Genomic DNA, 18445 nt, shown 5'->3' with positions numbered 1-18445 from the left:
GGTGGGCCCTCCTCATTGATTGGACAGCGGCTACAAATTTAAAGCTTATGCTACATTTCCCTAATTCCATGACAAAGACATGAGCAATGGGCTGTCACGTATTTGAAAATTGTGCCATGTAAGTAAATAAAGACACAGTTCATAATTCTATAAGAGGATGATGGCAACATTTATTCTAGAATTAAGCAGTAATGAAACAGATGATTCTTTGAGCTCTAGCAGTAGGCTAGGGAGTTTAGTACCAGTACATCTCTCTCTTAAACTATAGCAGAATTAAGATAGTAACCAACTGGATTTATTGTCATCTGCTTTTCTGCCCTCTCTCCCTTCCTGCCTCATCTCTACCCCCACTTTTCCCTCACCTTCCCTCCCTGTCACCTTAGCTTTTCTACCTCACTGCCTTCCTCTTGCTCCATCCATCCACTGATTCACTCACTCACTCACCCTCCTATTCTTTCATCAGACCTTTCTTAAGAACCTATCTTGGCTCAGACATTGTGCCAGCAGTGGGACTACACTGTGACTAAGACAGATGTAGCTTGATCCTCATGAAATGTACAATTTGGATAGAAATGGGGCTGGCTTACCCAACATGAAGACCCCCATGCTTGGGACACCCACAAAGGAAGAGTCACCCTCCTCCCTAATTTAAAAACTTATGCTCAGTCTATGATATTTGATGTAAAGTATTGAAGTGTCATCATGGGCAATATGAAAACCTGTTGGACACCTTAAACTTATTTGAAAGTTTTGATTTTTTTCCCTAATTTCAAAATCCATATGGTGTTGGAGGAGACACCATTATCGTGTCAGAGCTTAGGGCCTCTAAAAGTCTTAATAGAGAACATGTGGGGAACAAGTAATTAGACAGTGACATTGAACAAGTAATTAGAAATGTGATGAGCACTGTGAAGAAGTACAGATGCTATGGAGCATATGACAGGGGAGCCTCACCTCCCTTCTTTTTTCTCGATGAAATCCAAGACATGCACACTTTAAAATACACTGGAATAAAGCCCTTGAAAGAGTAGGCATTTACAGTGTGCCTGGAGTGGGTGAGTGGTGGGGAGAAGTAGTCACTCTTTTTGGCTGCCCATGAATTGGATAAAACCATTGTCCTGGGCAGACTGAGAAGGAACTGAAGATCCTTGAGAAAGGATTTCCATAGAATAAAGATTGTTTTTTTTGTTTTGTTTTGTTTTGTTTTTTGTTGTTGTTTTTTTTTACTCTAACAAAATTGAGTAGTTGAATGATCTTGACTTCAAGAAATAAAAACCATTTCCTTTATCTCCAAATGATAGAGATTAGGGGGAGAAAATCTCCCAGTAAAGGCCACAGCACCTGCATTGTATGGTTAAGCTTTAAACATTCTGCTCCCTTCTGGCTTTCAAGTCTTCTGGAAGCTTTAAGAAGGACAACTGATATAAGGTCTGTTTCTGAGATGACTTCATGATACCATAAGTAGGAAGTGTATGCCAGTGGTTCTCAAACATTAGCAGCCATCAGCATCACCTAGAGAAGTTGTAGAAACATGGATTGCTGGGCCCTGTCCCAGAATTTCTGATTCAGTGGGTCTGGGGGAGAAACCTGAGGATTTGCATGTCTCATGAGTTGTCAGACACTGCTGCTGACTCTCCTCACGTTGAGAGCCCGTGGTGTATGCCATTGAGTCAACTAACCTTAGTGATGGAGAGCTGGAAGGAGTATTGGCCTAAGAATCAGAAGAGCTAAGTAGATTCCCAGCACCACTGTTTAAATGCCTTGATCATCTTAATCTTGTCATTGAACATCTCCAAATTTCTTCCCTCATTGTAGAATGCATGTTCTCATAACAAAGTTGTTACAAGGATTGAATTGTATATCTGAAAGCATTTTGTAAACTTTTGAGATTTATCGTTTGTTTTAATTTTTAAAAAATGTTTTATTTATTTTGAGAGAGAGAGAGAGAGAGTGAGCATGAGCAGAGAGAGGGAGACACAGTACTGGAAGCAGTCTCCAGGCTCCATGCTGTCAGCACAGAGCCCAACACAGGACTCAAACTCACAAACCATGAGATCATGACCTGATCCAAAGTCAGTGGCTCAACCGACTGAGCCACCCAGGGACCCCATAAACCCAATGAGATTTAAAAGAACTTCTGAGATTTAAAACTTTTGCTTGATTCTCATGATGATCATTCACCTCTATCTAGTGTGTCTGACAAACAGGGGTGCAAAGACTGAGTAAGACGCCCGGAGCGCATGCGAAGAGCAAACCTCTAACCTCCAACAGCCATGTTTGTGGGAAGAATTCAGTATAGACCAACGATATGCTACAGATCAGACATTACAGAAATGTGGGTGTGACCAATTCTGTGGTGTTTCCAGAAGTTCCTGCCTTTTTTTTACAGTTGGCAATCTGTCAATGTTTTGGGACTCAGAGTTGCCACTTTTCTCAGTCAGATTTGATTTTGGGTGAATGAATGAAGTCTGTTGGCCAAGAGTTGTTTAACCTCCTTCAAGAGTGAGGGAGTATTAAGGAGGAATGGTAAATTAAAGTAATGTTGTAAAAACAAAAACAAAAATGAAAATCAGGCAAGAAGCTATTGTGGCTGTGCAAAACCACTTGTCCCTATTGGTTGAGGAATCCCAGTGGTCATTTTTACTTTCTGGCATATTTTACCCATTTTACGGTTTCTTTTATTCAAATTTATTAAGGCTTTAAAAAGTCAGACCTTAAATAAAAAACCTTTTTACTCCCATCAGCTCAAAACAAGGCCCCATATTTTATTGACTGTCAACTTCCTAAGGTGCTTTATCCTTAGTCTCAGCTGAACCCTGCCAGTGCTGAGCTGTTTCAAGAGAAATAGACAATTCCAAGCCCTGGTGGAAATTTGAACATCGATGTGTCCTCGAAGCATATCTGTGAGATGTACTGGGAGCACAGCAAAATTGAGAATCCCCTCTATGGGGTATCCAGAAATCCTTTATTTGGCCATTAAACTGTTCATAGAACTTATCACTTTCATGTGGTGACAGAAAATCATTGAGAAAGGTCCCTCCTGTCCAGCAATGACAAAGAAAACATCCCTGAGTATCAGTTGTCCTGGAGGTGGTTGTTCTGAGCTTTGGGTACATGCCAAGTGGCTTTCCAGGTAGCCCCTAAGGTTTGACTTGAAATATGGTTTTCCCTCAAGCTTCAAAGGTACATGTTTACTTGTGTTTTAATAATTACGGCTGGAAGATTTCCCGCAGGAAACTGAATTGTTATTTTGTATCATTTCTAAGGGAGAATAATAGACAAGAGAAGAAAACATTAGCAAGAGTCCAGGACTGAAGGACTAGCAGGGGATCACTGAGGGCAGTCCTTATCTCTCAGAAGAGCAAAACATCAGTAGCTGAAGATACCAAGTTATTTACCTGGACTCCAGAGTCAGACAGACAGGGTTGAAGTCTGTTCCACTGCTCTCTAGTTCTCTGACCTTGAGATTCAGAACCTCAGTTTCTTCATTTAAAAAATTAGCTTAACATCTGATTTTGGTTTAGGCTCAGGTCATGATCTCACGGTTTTGTGGGTGTGAGCCCCCCATCGGGCTCTGTGTGAAACAGGGTGCTGTCGAAGAAAACCTGCCAGATGCCGAATAGAAAGCGAGGCAAGATTTTATTCACAGCTGGGCCAAACCTGATCTCCTGATCTTAAGGAGAAAACTGCAGAGAATGGCCCCGAACAAAGGTAGCAGTGAGTTTATATGGATTTTAGCAAGTCAGAGTACCTCATTATTTAGTTAACCAGTTACAATTTATAGCATTTCATGGTGGCCAATTATATTGTGACACACAGACGTTAGTTTTGGCAGGAACCTATCAGTTTAAAGTTCTTTGTCCTAAGAGCGTTTAAAATGACCAATCATAGACACCTAAGATACCGTGGGGCAGTGAGTTTGTGACTTTTTACATGTTGGTCTTGCCTAGGCCAGATCTTGGTAGAAGGGGTGGGGGAGCATTTTGCAACCTAAGTTACCTATTCAGCAAGCAGGCGAAGTTACAGAAGTGAGATAGGGTGGTTAGTAATTTCCGATAACCCTAATAGGGGACTACATAAGCTTTTATCTCAATTATTCATGAAAGGTGAGTTTAAGCCGAACTTATATACAATAAGCTTTCTGATATTTTATAAGTTGACCTATTACATACACTGACAGAGAAGAGCCTGCTGGGGATTCTGTCTCTCCCTCTCTCTCTCTGCCCTCCCCCACTCTTGCTGTTTCTGTCTCTCTCAAAAATAAATAAGGAAACTTAAAAAATTTTTAACATTATCTTAAAAATATTTCCTTTCTCATAGATATAGGATGAAAATTACATGAAGTAATGCCCATTAATTCCAAGTAGGTTGTATGTTCCTTCATGGGAAGACAGTAAGGTATTTACCATTTATTCAAAAATCTTGTATTGAGCAACTACTATGTGCTAGATACTGGAGATATCTTCCTGCAGTACGTTATCCTATACCACGATGATCAGCTTCATGCTTAGCATGCAGTTAACACTTCAATACACTTGCTGTATTAACTAAATGAAATTTTCCCATTTTTCTTTAAAAAAAAAACGATATAGGGTGTCTCAACTCCTTTTCTCACCTCTTAGACTGTTCTTAAAATATTCACAATCTTTAATTTGGACTCTCTATTATTCAAAAGATGGAATGGTACAATTTCTTCCTAGATCTTCCATGGCATAGTATTTCCTGGGGACATTCTTGATTAAAACTTGACACAAGGAAAGTTTTATTTTATACAGGATGAAATATATGCAAAGGACCATGACTATGTTACTATCATAGTTTGTATTTTTGAAGTTTGGATCTAATTTTTGATTTAGGCACTTTGCCCCCAATGAAATATTGTATGTTATAATGTAGCAGCTAATAAGATCTGATACAGTGACTTTAAATTGAATTTCATTAAAAAAATAAGAGCATAAAATGTCTTCCTAATAGTCTTAATTAGGGAAAATGGAAGATCATAGTATTTCTGTATTAATGCACTAACTTAGATAATTGGGATAATATGAAATGCATAGTGACAAAAATAGGAAGTTCGGAGGCCAAGGGAAAAATAACCCACTACTTTCCAGTTTCTAGTATTTTTGTTTTTGGGCCAGGGAAGCTTCCCAAATGTGGAGCATAGTGTCTTAAAGTAATTATTCTTTTTCATGTGTACAAGTCAGTATTGTCCTACTACAGCTCTTGTTTTGTAGTGACTACTTCCCGGGGAAAGGCATTGTTCTGAATCTCACTGCTTCTTAACAACTGCCACTTGTCCTCCTGATTAGGGCATTGTATGAAAACAGAGCATTCATTGCAGGGTTCTCACTAATCTCTCTCCTTTCATCCAGAGTCTCCCAGTTTCTCAGAGAGCTCTGCTTTTGCATTTTTAATTGAATGGTCCTAAAAGTTGATATTCATGTATTCTGCTTGCCTGAAATCTCTGTCCATGCCTCACTCTGAAGGTCTTATCTGTCTCTTATATTTCAGTCTGGTTGGGGAGTGAAATTAGGCCCAGTTCTCTAATTGGAAGCCACATGGGGCATCTGCAAGATGATAACTGTACCCGGAACTCAATAGCTACCCAGCACTCTGAAACAGAAGGTCGCCATTTTGTAAAACCATAGAAAATGCTACTGGGCATTTTACAGAATTGTCAATCAGGATAGAATGGACACTAATTGCTTCTCCCACAGCTGTTAACATTCCTCTTCAGTGGCCAAGCAACCCTTAAGACAGGAACAAATTCTCTCAGACATCTGAAATTTTCTACAGACTTAAGTATAGGTTTCCAAGGTGACATCTGTGATGAGTTGTCCACTGATTAGCATGAATGAAGAACTAACATTTCTGAAGAAATAAAATATTTTAGACAGAAAAATCTGATTCTATTGAAAGCATATAGTGATCATACAAATGTTATGTTTACAACTTTGGGGAGTGCTTGTGTTAGTACGATATTGTATGTTATTCTATCACATTGTTCTTCAAAGTAGATGTGGACACATCAGGGGACGGACAAACCAATCCAGTAGGGTCCATACCCATAAAAAAGTTATTAAAAATTCCCTGTATTTTTACCTAAAAATTTTAAAGAATGTAAGCTTTCCTAGTAATTAAAGTCAATTTTATAGGAATGCATGTTTATAATTCATAAGTAAATATACATACATTGGGATAGCACACTGAAAAAATTTTTTCTGATGGGAATATATGTTACTTATCTATTGCTAGGTAATAATTATCCCAAAACATGACATCTTAAAACACCAAACATTTATTATCTTACAGTGTTTATGGATCAGGAATATGGGTATAATTTAGTTGGCTGCTTCTAGCCCAAGGTCTCTCATGAACTTGAAATAAAGCTGTTGGCCAGTGCTATAATCATGTTTGAAGGATCAACTGGGGGATGATGCATTTCAAGTTCAATTACCTGTTTGTAGGTAGAATCCAGTTCCTTGAAGACTAGACTATTGGACTGGAAGCCATAGTTCCTCATTGGTTGTTGGCTGGAGGACTTCCTGCTTTCCTTGCCCTTTTATAGGGTAGGAAATATGGTGGTATTTCACAATATGGCAGCTGGCTTCCCTCAGAGTAGACGAGTGCGAGAGGGCAAGAGAGCACTCAGGTCAGAAGCCAGTCTTTTTATAACTTAATCTTAGAAAAGACATTCCATCACTTTTGCCACATTCTATTCAACACAACAAAATAGAAGCAAGTCTGTTGAATAGAGTGGAATGGAATGGAATAGAATAGAATAAATGTGAATTGCTAAATCCAGCCCATACTCAAGGGGAAGAGATTGTACAAAGACTTGAATACAAGGATGCAGGGATCCTTTGGTACTACTTTTGAGGTTGCTCGCTACAGAGTGCATGTTCAAAGTCTGGAAACTACTACTTTAGGGCACAAGTCTGCAAACTCTGGTAAAGGTCCAGATTGTAAATATTTTAAGCTGGGTGGGCCACATGTGATCATTATTGTGTATTCTTCTTCATTTTTTATTTTACAGTCTTTAAAAAATGTACAGCCCATTCTTATCTTGAGAACTTGAGGGCCATGCAAAAGTAAACAATAGGCCAGATTTTTCCTGCAGACCATTGTTTGCTGACACCTGTTCTCAGTGGACTGTGAGGTGATTTCAGCTCAAGTTGCAGAAGATCTCTAATGGGGGGGTTAAGGCTGTCCAACTATAGAAACAGTCTGTTCAAAAAATAGGATGAATCACTTCTTCACAGAATTATTTAAGCAGAGGGACAAAGTTCTCTCTTGCTAGATGAAAGGTGGTTGGGATTAAGGGCTGAAACCAGGAAAATGGACCACTTGATCCTTTTCCAAGGTTAGAACGTTGTCTTCAGGAGATGTGGCTCTGCAAAAGTGCCCCCTGGATGAACACAGTTGGAGATGTTATGTGCTATATCTGATTTTGAGATAAAGACAAAATTCTGGCATGTCAAAGTCTTTGAGAAGAAACTTGCTTGATTCAGTTTTTTCCAAACTTAGTTGACCTGAGCTGAGCAGCATTGGTGGCATAGCGGTGGGGCACTGCTGCCTTCCAGACTTACTTGACGAAGGAATCTCCCACCCCCTTTTGTTTTAGTAACATCCATTACTTTTATTCCATGAAACAAACTTAGGAAACATTAGATCCAATGACATATAAGATCTCTTCCAACTTCTTTAGTTCATGGTTGTAGACATGTAAAATATTATTTGATTTTGTATTTGCCTCCCTAAAATGTTCTGTTTGTTTTAATATTCACCAGTGACAAAAATTAGGTCCGGCCCTCTTGCTAGGCATGTGAAAACGATACGGCTCCTGTCCTCAAAAAGTGCGTTAATGTCCTTTAGGCTCTGAACTTTAGCACAACACTTTCTACACAGAAGGTACTTAGGAAAGGTTAGTTGAATGAATGTAGTTTGAAAAAACCGGGCCCTATGGGCCACTTGGGATTATGGACACATAGGAGACCTCAGTAAATAGACACAAAACAAATCAATGAATTCTAGATGAAAAGTAACAATGCATTCAGTTATCCCAGTGTTGTCATAAATCTGGATATATGTTACTGAGCAATCAAACTAAGTTTATCACCATTATAAATTAATAAGCTTAAACTAAAATTGTACTCCTGAAATTCAGACTCATATTAGAGTCTGCCACTTTAAAAATAACCCTTGCAGATTCAAGTTGACATCTTTCGACTAGATGGTTTGATATGACCGTGGCTTTCATCTCTGTATAATGGAGTATTATCTGGTTACAACACATAATTCAATTAACATTATCCTTTAAATTTCCCCATCCTTTGTTGAAATGCTTAAATTTATTCCTCTTTTATCCTTGCCTCTCCTTTTTCAATCTTAGAAACCACTGTCATTAATCTATATCTTTTGAGGTTATGATTTCACTTTAGCTAGGAACCATTTCATTCTTATCATCCTCGGTGCATCATCTGGGCTGTTCTCCTCTATATTGTGTGTTGCCATCAATATTCCATCCTTATATATTTTTAATCTCAGCCGAGAATGTTGTATCATCTTCAATTCTGGTCAGATAAAATAAATGTTCCATTGGATATGTAAATGATCCCGTAAGCCAGATGAATTAGGAGGTTTTGCTTTCAGTGTTGAAAAAAAGATCTTTATCCTTAAATCAGACATTATGGAAACAAACGAAATGTTACATGGTGGCATATTTTTAAATGCTAATTTTTTTTTACCTCCCCATGAAGAAAAAAAAATGGCATTTGCAACTCAGGATTTGCTCTGGAAAATGAAGTCTTTTCATTTATTTACAAAAAAGGAGGATCAGGAACACTTAGGGAAGCTTTTAGTCTTTGTCTATCTCTCCAGCTGTCAGGTTATAATAGCACTGGCCTCTGCTTGCCAGTATGGAAGCAAATGGATGCTCCCAAAAGCAGCCTGGGAAATCAAATTTCAGAATGTTTTAACAGGAGGACATCTAAAATGATAACTGGTCCCACCCTAGTTTTATAGTTGGGGAAACTGGGGCTGAAGGAGATTATATGCATTATTCAAGGCCACCCAGCTCTCAAGACTGTACTGGACTCCTAACTCAGTGCTCCTTCTACTTCATCATATCCTGATACCTTAACTTCTTCAAGTTTTGATGAATATTTAAGTGAGGATTTCATGAGCAAATCAGAGTACTTAATAATAGATAGCCACTGGGACCCCCCCCCCCCAGGTGAGAATATTAAAGCCAGGTCTTAATATAAAGAAATAAATGGAATTCTGACTTACAACTAGGTAATCTAGGATAAGGCAGAAACACGAGCATTGGAATTATTGGTGGCTGGGACCCTCGTAATGTTGAAACAGCTAGTTGCATCAAGACATAAGGAAGTCCACAGCAAAGGAAAGCATAAATGAAAGAATGTTTGAGAATTTGGGGTCCTTTGACCCTCTTCTCCAGAAGCCAACTCTGTACTCGTTTTAATTGCATATTAGAAGGATATTTAAGATGTTTGGGGATGTAGAAAGAAAGAGAACAAGTGATTTTTATGACTATATACTGGCACAGTACCTTTGTTATCGTTAAATTTATTTATTAAAGATCCAAGAGCAAATTCAGATAATTAATGGAATAAAAAAAACTATGAAGATCGGCAATAAAAATATCAATGGAAATAATTCGGATATTAAGTTACAAGTCAGAACCAAAAATTCAGATTATGACAAATGTAGTAACTTCCATTATAATTGGGTTTCCATCAAAACCACATCATCTATGTGTGATTTTAGACCACGGACTAGCAGCTAGTAGTTTTATATTCCAAACCTTGTTTCTTCCCCGAAACCTCCATACTTCCAGTTTTGGGTGCCTTTGCCCATATTGTGATATGGCCTCTGGCCCTGTACCTTCATGTCAGGAATCAGATTGTTTTGGGTGGGAGGAATTCCTTAAAGCCATCTCTATATTCTGATGGCTATCAATAACTGAGCTATACACAGAAGGGACTGTGGATGGAACCGTATCAATCTATTCCTCCAAACCCAGACTAAATGTGTCCCCATACAACTTTCCCAATTAGAAAGAAAAGTAGAGCTTCAGGGAAGATGAACTCCATGCTTTTGCTACCCAGCTAGTCAGTATGGGGCTGAAACTAGAACCCACATCTCTGGCTTTTAGTGTGGTGACCTTTTCTCTTACTTCCTTTTTGGGTGCCCAGGCTTTTTCCAGGCTTTCCACTACACTTGCCTCTGGGAGCTAGGACAAGGAAGACCTTAGGATCCTCCCAGTTTTCCAAGTGGAAGATTCACAACGTTTTTCATCATACTCCTAAAAACCAATTCTTTACCACACTCACTAGATGAAAGATTTTCAGTGGATTCCCCACACTATGTTAGTAAAGTTGCAGGAGGTTTCTTCTTTATGGAAATTTAAGTTTGTAACAGTCTGGACCCTGTCCAACTCGCCAGTCTTCTCTGTTGCCCTGTTCTGTGTGCACTGCTGGTTCTCCTTGTTAGGAATTTTTGCAGTCCTCTGTTGTTGTTTTTCTGACTTGCTTTTATAACTGTGTTTTCCTGTGTGCAGTGTCCTTCTGCTTTCTTTTCCTGCTTGGCTAATTATTTCTAGGTTCAGCTTGGGATATCAATGAAAAAGTTGTGTATCCCTCACTAATTTTTCATTTTCTAACAGTCCCTGAAACACATGGTATGCAGCACCATCTACCTACAAAATTGCCTTCAAATATGGCAAATGGTTGCATTAAAATATCACCTCTTAGTCCTAGTGGAGACTGTACAAATATTCCAAAGAGATGGTCTGTAGTTAGTAGGCAATAGAGTGCAAGCCAGCTCTTGTTTTTAAATGTTATGCCCAGAAGAGATCTTTGAAATTTTATAAACAGATGGATTCTTTTTGCTTGATTCACTAATGTTTTACAATTAACTAATTAACAGGTTTATTGCCAAAATTAGCAATAAAAAGTGTTCAGGAGCTTCGACCAAAGCAGTCTTTTGCAATTACATGGATACCAAAACAATCTGCATGATAGTTTGAGGCTAAACGTTGCTCAAATCAGAATTTCACCTGCTGTTTTCAAATAAAAGTTGACAAATACAAAAATGAACCCTGCAGATTTCCACACTACTTTCATAGACATGAGTCTCTGCCTTAATTAATAATAATTACAGGTAACACAAACTATAGTCAGGAGGCCTATATGTACCCAGATTGCTTTCAAGTGCGCAAAACTGCTTAGCAAACACAGTTCTGAAGGCTAGCAGGAGCCTGTTTCTGTCAAGTTCGTTTCTGTTCTCCAGTCAGCAGGACCTTAGATGACCTATTCAACCTTATCTCTGACGGTTCCTGCCATGAGCCAGGTCTGTCTGCCGTCCTGAGAGTCATTATTGCACGATTCCTCGGATTCTACCTCTCACCCCTCTTCACTACCCTAAGCTTCTGCCCTAGTTGGATCCTAGTAGTAGTTCCTGGAACATGCCGCACTCTGTAGTTTGATTTGGTGTGAGCTATTTTTCCACCTGGAGTATCTTCTGGGCTCCTTCATGATTTAGTTTGGGCACCACTTTTTTGGGGATATATTCCCTGGTCAATGCCCTATTCCTGTCTCCAGAAGATGGAATTAGATTTAGGAGGGAAGAAGGGGAGGGTAGGTTTTCTCATTTTGGTGTCCCTTCATGGAACCACAAACAACTTGCAGTGAAGAAATACGTTTTGATTAGAAGAGAAATTCTAGGTTCAGTAAATATCTATTGACAGAAGGAACAATAGGGGTGGCAGAAGGATGGGAGGCAGGAAGGAAGAAAGAAAAGAGAAAGCCATGGTTCTGCATATTCCTAGGCCCTCTGCCCAGGAATTCCCCTCTGTCTGGAATTCGTTAGTCCAGGTTTCTCCACTCATCTCTCAGAAACGCCATGAAGTTTCGGCTTGCGCCAAACTACTTACTCCTACTTTTGTATAAGCCTTGTTTAACTTTATTCTTTTCTGGCATGAAAAGTCTGCCTCAACAATTAGGTTATAAGCTTCTTGAGCTAGAAGGTGGCAGAAATGGAACCTCAGTATTGAAAGAGACTCAGGGAAATGGGACCCATTCTAACCCCTTTCCAAGGTGGGAATCTCATTGGATACAATTCTGGCACTCCTGAAGGTTCTCTTGAAGCTTCTCTGATGTGTAGCCCTTGATAAATGTTCACTGTGCATGATTAATCAGTTAAACATTCCTTGTGCTTAAGAAGATTAAATGCTGTTCTTATGATTTTATTCATTTATTACATTAATTACTTTCACATGTATACTTGCCATGTTCCCCAAAATGCATGCCACTGGATAAGAATCAGTTATGATCTCTTAACATAATGGTTGTGTCCTGAGCAATTTATTAGAGTACATTATTTGCCTCTATTTCCTGATTTCCTAGTCTCACTTTTTCCTAGAAGCCTTCCCTGACTTCTCCACTGTGAAGTAGGTAGCCCTCCTGTGTACTTCCAAAGCACCACTGTGTATATTTTTATCACAACACTTACCCTTCATATAGCAGTTATCCATCCCCTGATTCTACCTGCCTTTCCCACTAGGTTTCCACCACCTGGACACCTTCCATCACACACAAGTGGTCACTGACTCAGGGCCTACAGCATGGCACACTTCACCCAAGCCATTCTGTTATGCTGCAGGAGCTCTCCTCCTTAGAGAAATAAAACCTGCATGCCTGCTTCCTGCATGCAAACCTCTGAAGGCCTTGTATCTTCTGTAGGAGAAAGTACAAACTACTTTGGAATAGATGCCGTTCATACATGGTCCAGTCAACCTCCCAATCTCATCTCCACTCTCAGCCTCTGTTACAGGCACTCGGAATCCTTCAGGGCTTACATGTCCATCTAACCCTGTGTTATCTTACATTTTGGAGGGAAAAAAACCCATCTTTCTTCCCATTGATCTCTGTTAGTGGAATATTTCTCTTCTTGGAAATGTCCTGTCCTTCCTTAAAGATTCAGCTCAAATATTTCCTGCTCCTTGGTATTCTGAAAGCACTTTTACTCAACCTGCTACCCAACCATAAGTTAGCTAACATTTGAGTAAGCACCTACTAAGATACAGGGAAATGGAAACAAGGGACTCACTTTACCTGTTTGCTTCACTCGCCCAGAGGCAGGGATCCTGATTGTTTTATTTTCACATTTCTCTCTGACAAATCACAGGGTCTGGCCAATTATGATAGTTTGGATGAATACACTCCTGGGCATTTCTTGGTTGTTGATTCATTATCAACCTGATGTCAATATTGCATTTTAACAACTAGTCATTTTACATATCATTTATGAAAATGTAAGTGATGACAGGTAGAACTTGCATGAATGAATTATTTTTCAGAGTGCTGCATTAGAAAACCCTCTGTGCTGATTCTAGAAGCTGAGGATATCTTCTTGCTACCATCTTTCTAATCTGTTCATTTAGAATTCCATTCTTTCACATTTGTACTTTCCTGTAGTTAGTTTTTATATTAACATTGTGTTTGACATTGCATTAGATATAATGCTTTAATTTTTTAGCGTAATGTATGGAGAATTAGGTATACAACTTTTCTACTGATAATGGTAATACTAATAATGGCAGTTTTAATGTTCAAACTCCCTGCATATTTTATTAAAATGTATACCATTATTTTATCCTAGTTTCTTTAGGGAACTGAGCAGACACTATTCAAGCAACTTTAGAAGAAATACAAGCCTTATTGACTATCTTTTTTGTTGTTGTGGTTAACCAATAACCTGTTGCTATACTTTCCGTGGAGGAACAAAAGCTGTATAGAAAGAGATATAGCCCATAAAGTGTGAAATTCAGTATGCATACCATATTATGCCATTAGCACATATAGAATCTAACACATTGCAGTCAGACAAACCCAGACCCAATACTCAAGAGTAGTTTCTGAGTAACCAAACTAGGAGTACTTTTCTTCTCTCCTCTCTTCTCCAGGGAGAGCACATCCAAATAGTTTTATATACCCAGAGTGGAACCACTCTTAATTGATTTCTACTTACTCAAATTGCTGGATTAATGTTTTTCTGGATTGATTGATTGCCTTAATTGACACTGTCCATTCCTTCTCTAAAATATATGTGCTGACAACCTATAATGATTAATAGTCATGGGCACTTTGCACACTCAGAATTGGCAAGTCATTTTCATTGTTTATTTGTTCACTTATTTACTTATTGCTTTTTTTTTCAGTTTTTATTGAGGTATAATTGACAAATAAAATTGTAATATATTCAAAGCATGCAACGTGATGATTTGATGCTCAGATACATTGTGAAATGATTTCAATAATCAAGTTAATTAACACATCCCTCAACTCACATCCTTACCTTTATTTTAGTAGATTTATTTTTTGATGAAATATACATGGAAAAGAGTATTTAAAACATTTTTGATTCCTTTAAAAGATTATAATAAAATAAATGCTTGGGTACTCACTGTCTAGCTTTAAGAATAGAAACCCAGGTTCCCCTAATCCTCTCCCACCTTCCCTTTTGCATTCCTTTTGGTGCTCCCCCTCCCTGCATACTCTCCCCAGGGTGACCACTATCCTGAATCTTCTCTAAATAACTGTCTAAATTTCCTTTGTGGTTTGATATGTACACCTAAAAATATACTGTTTCATTTTGCTGCTTCCCGGTCTATATGTTGGTAAAATAATATGATTATATGTATCATCTTTTTCTCATTTCTTTTTTCCTTTTATATGTTTGGATGTTATGTGTTCAATGTAGTTTTTTGTTACTCTAACGCCTTTAACAGACTTGTTCAACTACCACGACCACCACCACCACTTTATCATCTTCCCAGACATTCAAGGACCCTAAATACTTAATCACCTTTTCCCCTCAATTTAAGTCTTATTGTTATTCTGTATTTTAACTCTCTTCTAGTTTTTTCCAACAGTTAAAAATTATTGTAGTTCTTTTGAATTGTCGATGTTGACTTAGATTTGCCCACATATTTCTCAATCTTATTCATTTTCTTATGTATTTTTTGCTCACCATTCTATCTCAGATGTTCTGTGATCATTTTCCTTTTGTTTAAAGTGTATCCCTATAGACTGTAATCCAGGCAGGATCTGTGCTAGGTTAGCTACTCACATATTATTTATCTGAAAATGTCTTTATCCTCTTTCTTGAACACTAGTTCAACTATCTTTTTTTCTGATAACATTAGTGGCATTATTCCAATATAATCTGGCTTTGATTATCGCTATTGAGATAAGTCATCAATCAGTCTAATTTCTGTTCCTTTGTGGGCACTCTATCTTTTAAGACCTCTTTTACTTTGGTGTTCTTCAGTATTATGATGATGACTGAGGTGTGGTTTCTTTTTATTTAACGCTCTTGGGATTTGTTGTAATTCCTAGTTTTGAGAATTGGTGTCTTTACATAGCTCTGGAAAATTCTCAACCATTCTTGACTTGAACATTACCTTTTCTCCATTCTCTGTTAATCTCTGTGGCAGAGACAATGTTTGAACACTCCAGGCACAGAATAAGAGTAGCTGGTCTAGCCTCTCTTTCAATTAGGTTAAGAGTATGTGACTGAATTATGGACAAAAGAATGTGGGTGGAAGGTTTGGCAGACATATTAGTGGCACACTTGGTCATCAACTTTTGTATTCAGAGGAGTGACTACCTCAGGTTAAAATATATATGGATTCAAGTGCAGAATCCTGGACAGTTGGTCAGACATCTGAAATGAGAAAGAGTGAAAGACCAGGAACAGGGTGATCTGGGATAGCAGCATGTGGATGAACATATGGGGGTGGGTGCTAAGGGTAAATATCTTTATTAGGACATATTAATACCCATCAGAGAATATCCTTCATGAAAGAGATACTACACAACCAAGTATTCGAATGACTTTTCTGTCATTGACCTCCTCAGTGCTGGTATGAGGCACACATGATTGAGGTGGTCATGGTAACAGTGATGGAGGCCACGAATGGTGTCAACAACATGAAGGTAAACTTACCAAAGCTGATGTAGCTATTGCCACTGCTAAATGTCCGATTGATCAATAATAGATACCATTGAAGGGCTCCAGATGCAGCACCATTTTTTGAGGAGACCAATGAGTCACCTTAGGGGCAAAGTGACTATATTGGCCTCTTTCTTATCATTAAAGGTACAGTGATTAATTCTCACAGGAACAGATACATATTCTGTGTGTGCATTTTCCTGTCTTGCTTTCAGGATCTCAACCAGCACCACTATTGAAGGGTTTATAGATCTTTGATTCACTGGTTTATCCCGCGTTGTATTGTGTCAGACCAGGGGGCGCATATACAACAAGGAAATGTGTAAGTGGGTTTACAACCATGTAATCTATTCATTGTATCATCTAGTGGAGGATGGAGACACTGAATATCAGTTGTGGTCCAGAGACCATCTGCAATGGTGGGAGTTGTCTGTTTTTTCCACTCACCTTTTTGTACTAAGTTTTCCCCAGGAAGAGAGACCTACCAGAATTGTTGAAAATCAGCTACTCAACATGCTAAGAAGCATAGTCGAGAAACACAAGAGTCGATGGGGATGGACAAGATATTTTGTCTAGATCTCTCTTCATAGAAGGACTTACTCCTCTGTTTCTGGAAGTTCCATTAACAGGACCCATCAGATAACAGCCTCTTCACAGAATTACTTGGCTGCAGTTAGTCAGCTTTCACAAAGGTGCAACAGTCCAATGATTGATCAGAACAGATGCATAAGCATCTAGCCATTTTAGCCCAGTTTGTGACAATCGTCTCGGACAATTTTAGTGTCCAAATTCCCCGTGGGGTAGGCTGAAGCTGTCATGGGCCTCCATATCTCAATTTCTCAGTCCTCCTATCTTTTCTTCTCTTTCACAGATGCTGATCCCAAGGTCCTTAACAAATATCCTGCACACTAACCCCAACATCGGCATCTACTTTCTGGAGAACCCAGCCTGTGACAATGTTATTAACATGGGATTTGTTCAGGGGTGCCTGGATGGCTCAGTTGGTTTAGTGCCTGTTTCTTGATTTTGACTCAGGTCTTGATCTTATGGTCATGGCATTGAGCCCCGCCTTGGGCTCTGTGCTGAACATGGAGCCTGCCTTGTATTCTCTCTCTAACCTCTCTCTGCCCCTCCCCTGCTTATGCTTTCTCTCTCCTCTCTATCCCCAAAATAATAAACATTTTTTAAAAATTTTTTTAACGTTTATTTATTTTTGAGACAGAGAGAGACAGAGCATGAACGGGGAAGGGGCAGAGAGAGAGAGGGAGATACAGAATCGGAAGCAGGCTCCAGGCTCCGAGCCATCAGCCCAGAGCCTGACGCGGGGCTCGAACTCACGGACCGCGAGATCGTGACCTGAGCTGAAGTCGGACGCTCAACCGACTGAGCCACCCAGGCGCCCCAATAAACACTTTTTAAAAAGGGATTTGTTCAAGAGAGATAAGGTCAGTTTGCACAATAATAGGGAATAGAAACTCAGAACCCTATAGAATTGAGAAAGTCAAAAGACCTAAAAATGGCAACTAGCAAAACCTACCAATAGATAAAATGACCCAACCCCCACCTCCACCCCCTTCATTGCTCCAGATAGCCTTAAAGTACCTCCCATTAAATCAAGACAGAGAAGTATGAGGGACAAGAGAATAAAAGAAGAAATCATATCTAAAAACAATGTCTTTAAGAGTACCTCTGGTGTCATTACTGGCACATGTAACTGACTGGAAGCAAATAGTTCAGAAAGTTAATAAGTTTTTAGGAAACCTATAATGACAAAAAAACTCTGAGTCTGGATTTGAAAAAACAAAACAAAACATATGACTTTTAAGATTTGAAACAACCATTGGGTTCCAATTTTCAATAAACAGAAAGTCAGTTTTGAAACCTGTGCAGACCACAACAGTGAATGACTCCCAAAGCTCATTTTAGATGTGGTCAAGGATACTAATTAAAAAGGAATAACTTGACAGAGAATGACACCATGGGACATGAAACCAATGGACAAAGATTCCTCCGAAGAGGAGAATCAGAGGTTAATTAAGGAAGATCTCCCTTGAGTAAGGAGCATGCACAGTGTCTGTCCAGTGGATTTCAGTGAAGGGTATATTATATTATATGTCTCCCATTCATTTCCTTTTCAAATGGGAATCTTTACTGTAACTATTTTGTTCCTGTTTCACAGTCGATTAGGTGAGGTGTGGCATAATGGTGACTTCATAGATCTCATGAGAAGAGAAGCCATTTTGGAAAGACTAAGTGACTCTCACTCAGAATTCTTGGATTTCGAGCTGAGGGCAATGACAGATGGGCCCTTGGGTTGGGGCTGAGTATGTTCTGTGTGTGGGTAGAATGGAGTGATTTTATGACTGGAGGGCAAACAGAAACAGAGATAATGCTATGTATTCTC

General features: G+C 39.0%; 1 protein-coding gene across 3 annotated transcripts in view; it reads left to right on the top strand.

Annotated features, from left to right (window-relative positions):
* LOC106986839 (cytosolic beta-glucosidase) overlaps window positions 1-18445 on the top strand; it is a 229931-nt gene that overhangs the window by 135817 nt on the left and 75669 nt on the right. Inside the window, exon 5 of one of the 3 annotated variants that reach the window (XM_027046863.2) lies at window positions 16913-17169. The exons of the other annotated variants lie outside the window; for them this stretch is intronic. Within the exon in view, the coding sequence (XP_026902664.1) occupies window positions 16913-16953 (41 nt within the window). The 3' untranslated portion in view covers window positions 16954-17169. Of the gene's footprint in view, window positions 1-16912; window positions 17170-18445 lie in introns of those variants that run through there. 3 annotated transcript variants of the gene reach the window in all.

The sequence above is a fragment of the Acinonyx jubatus genome, chromosome B1 (genome assembly GCF_027475565.1).
Source record: "Acinonyx jubatus isolate Ajub_Pintada_27869175 chromosome B1, VMU_Ajub_asm_v1.0, whole genome shotgun sequence".
Taxonomy (NCBI): domain Eukaryota; kingdom Metazoa; phylum Chordata; class Mammalia; order Carnivora; family Felidae; genus Acinonyx; species Acinonyx jubatus.
The sequence above is the reverse complement of the archived record's forward strand: the minus strand, read 5'-3'. Positions and strand labels throughout refer to the sequence as shown.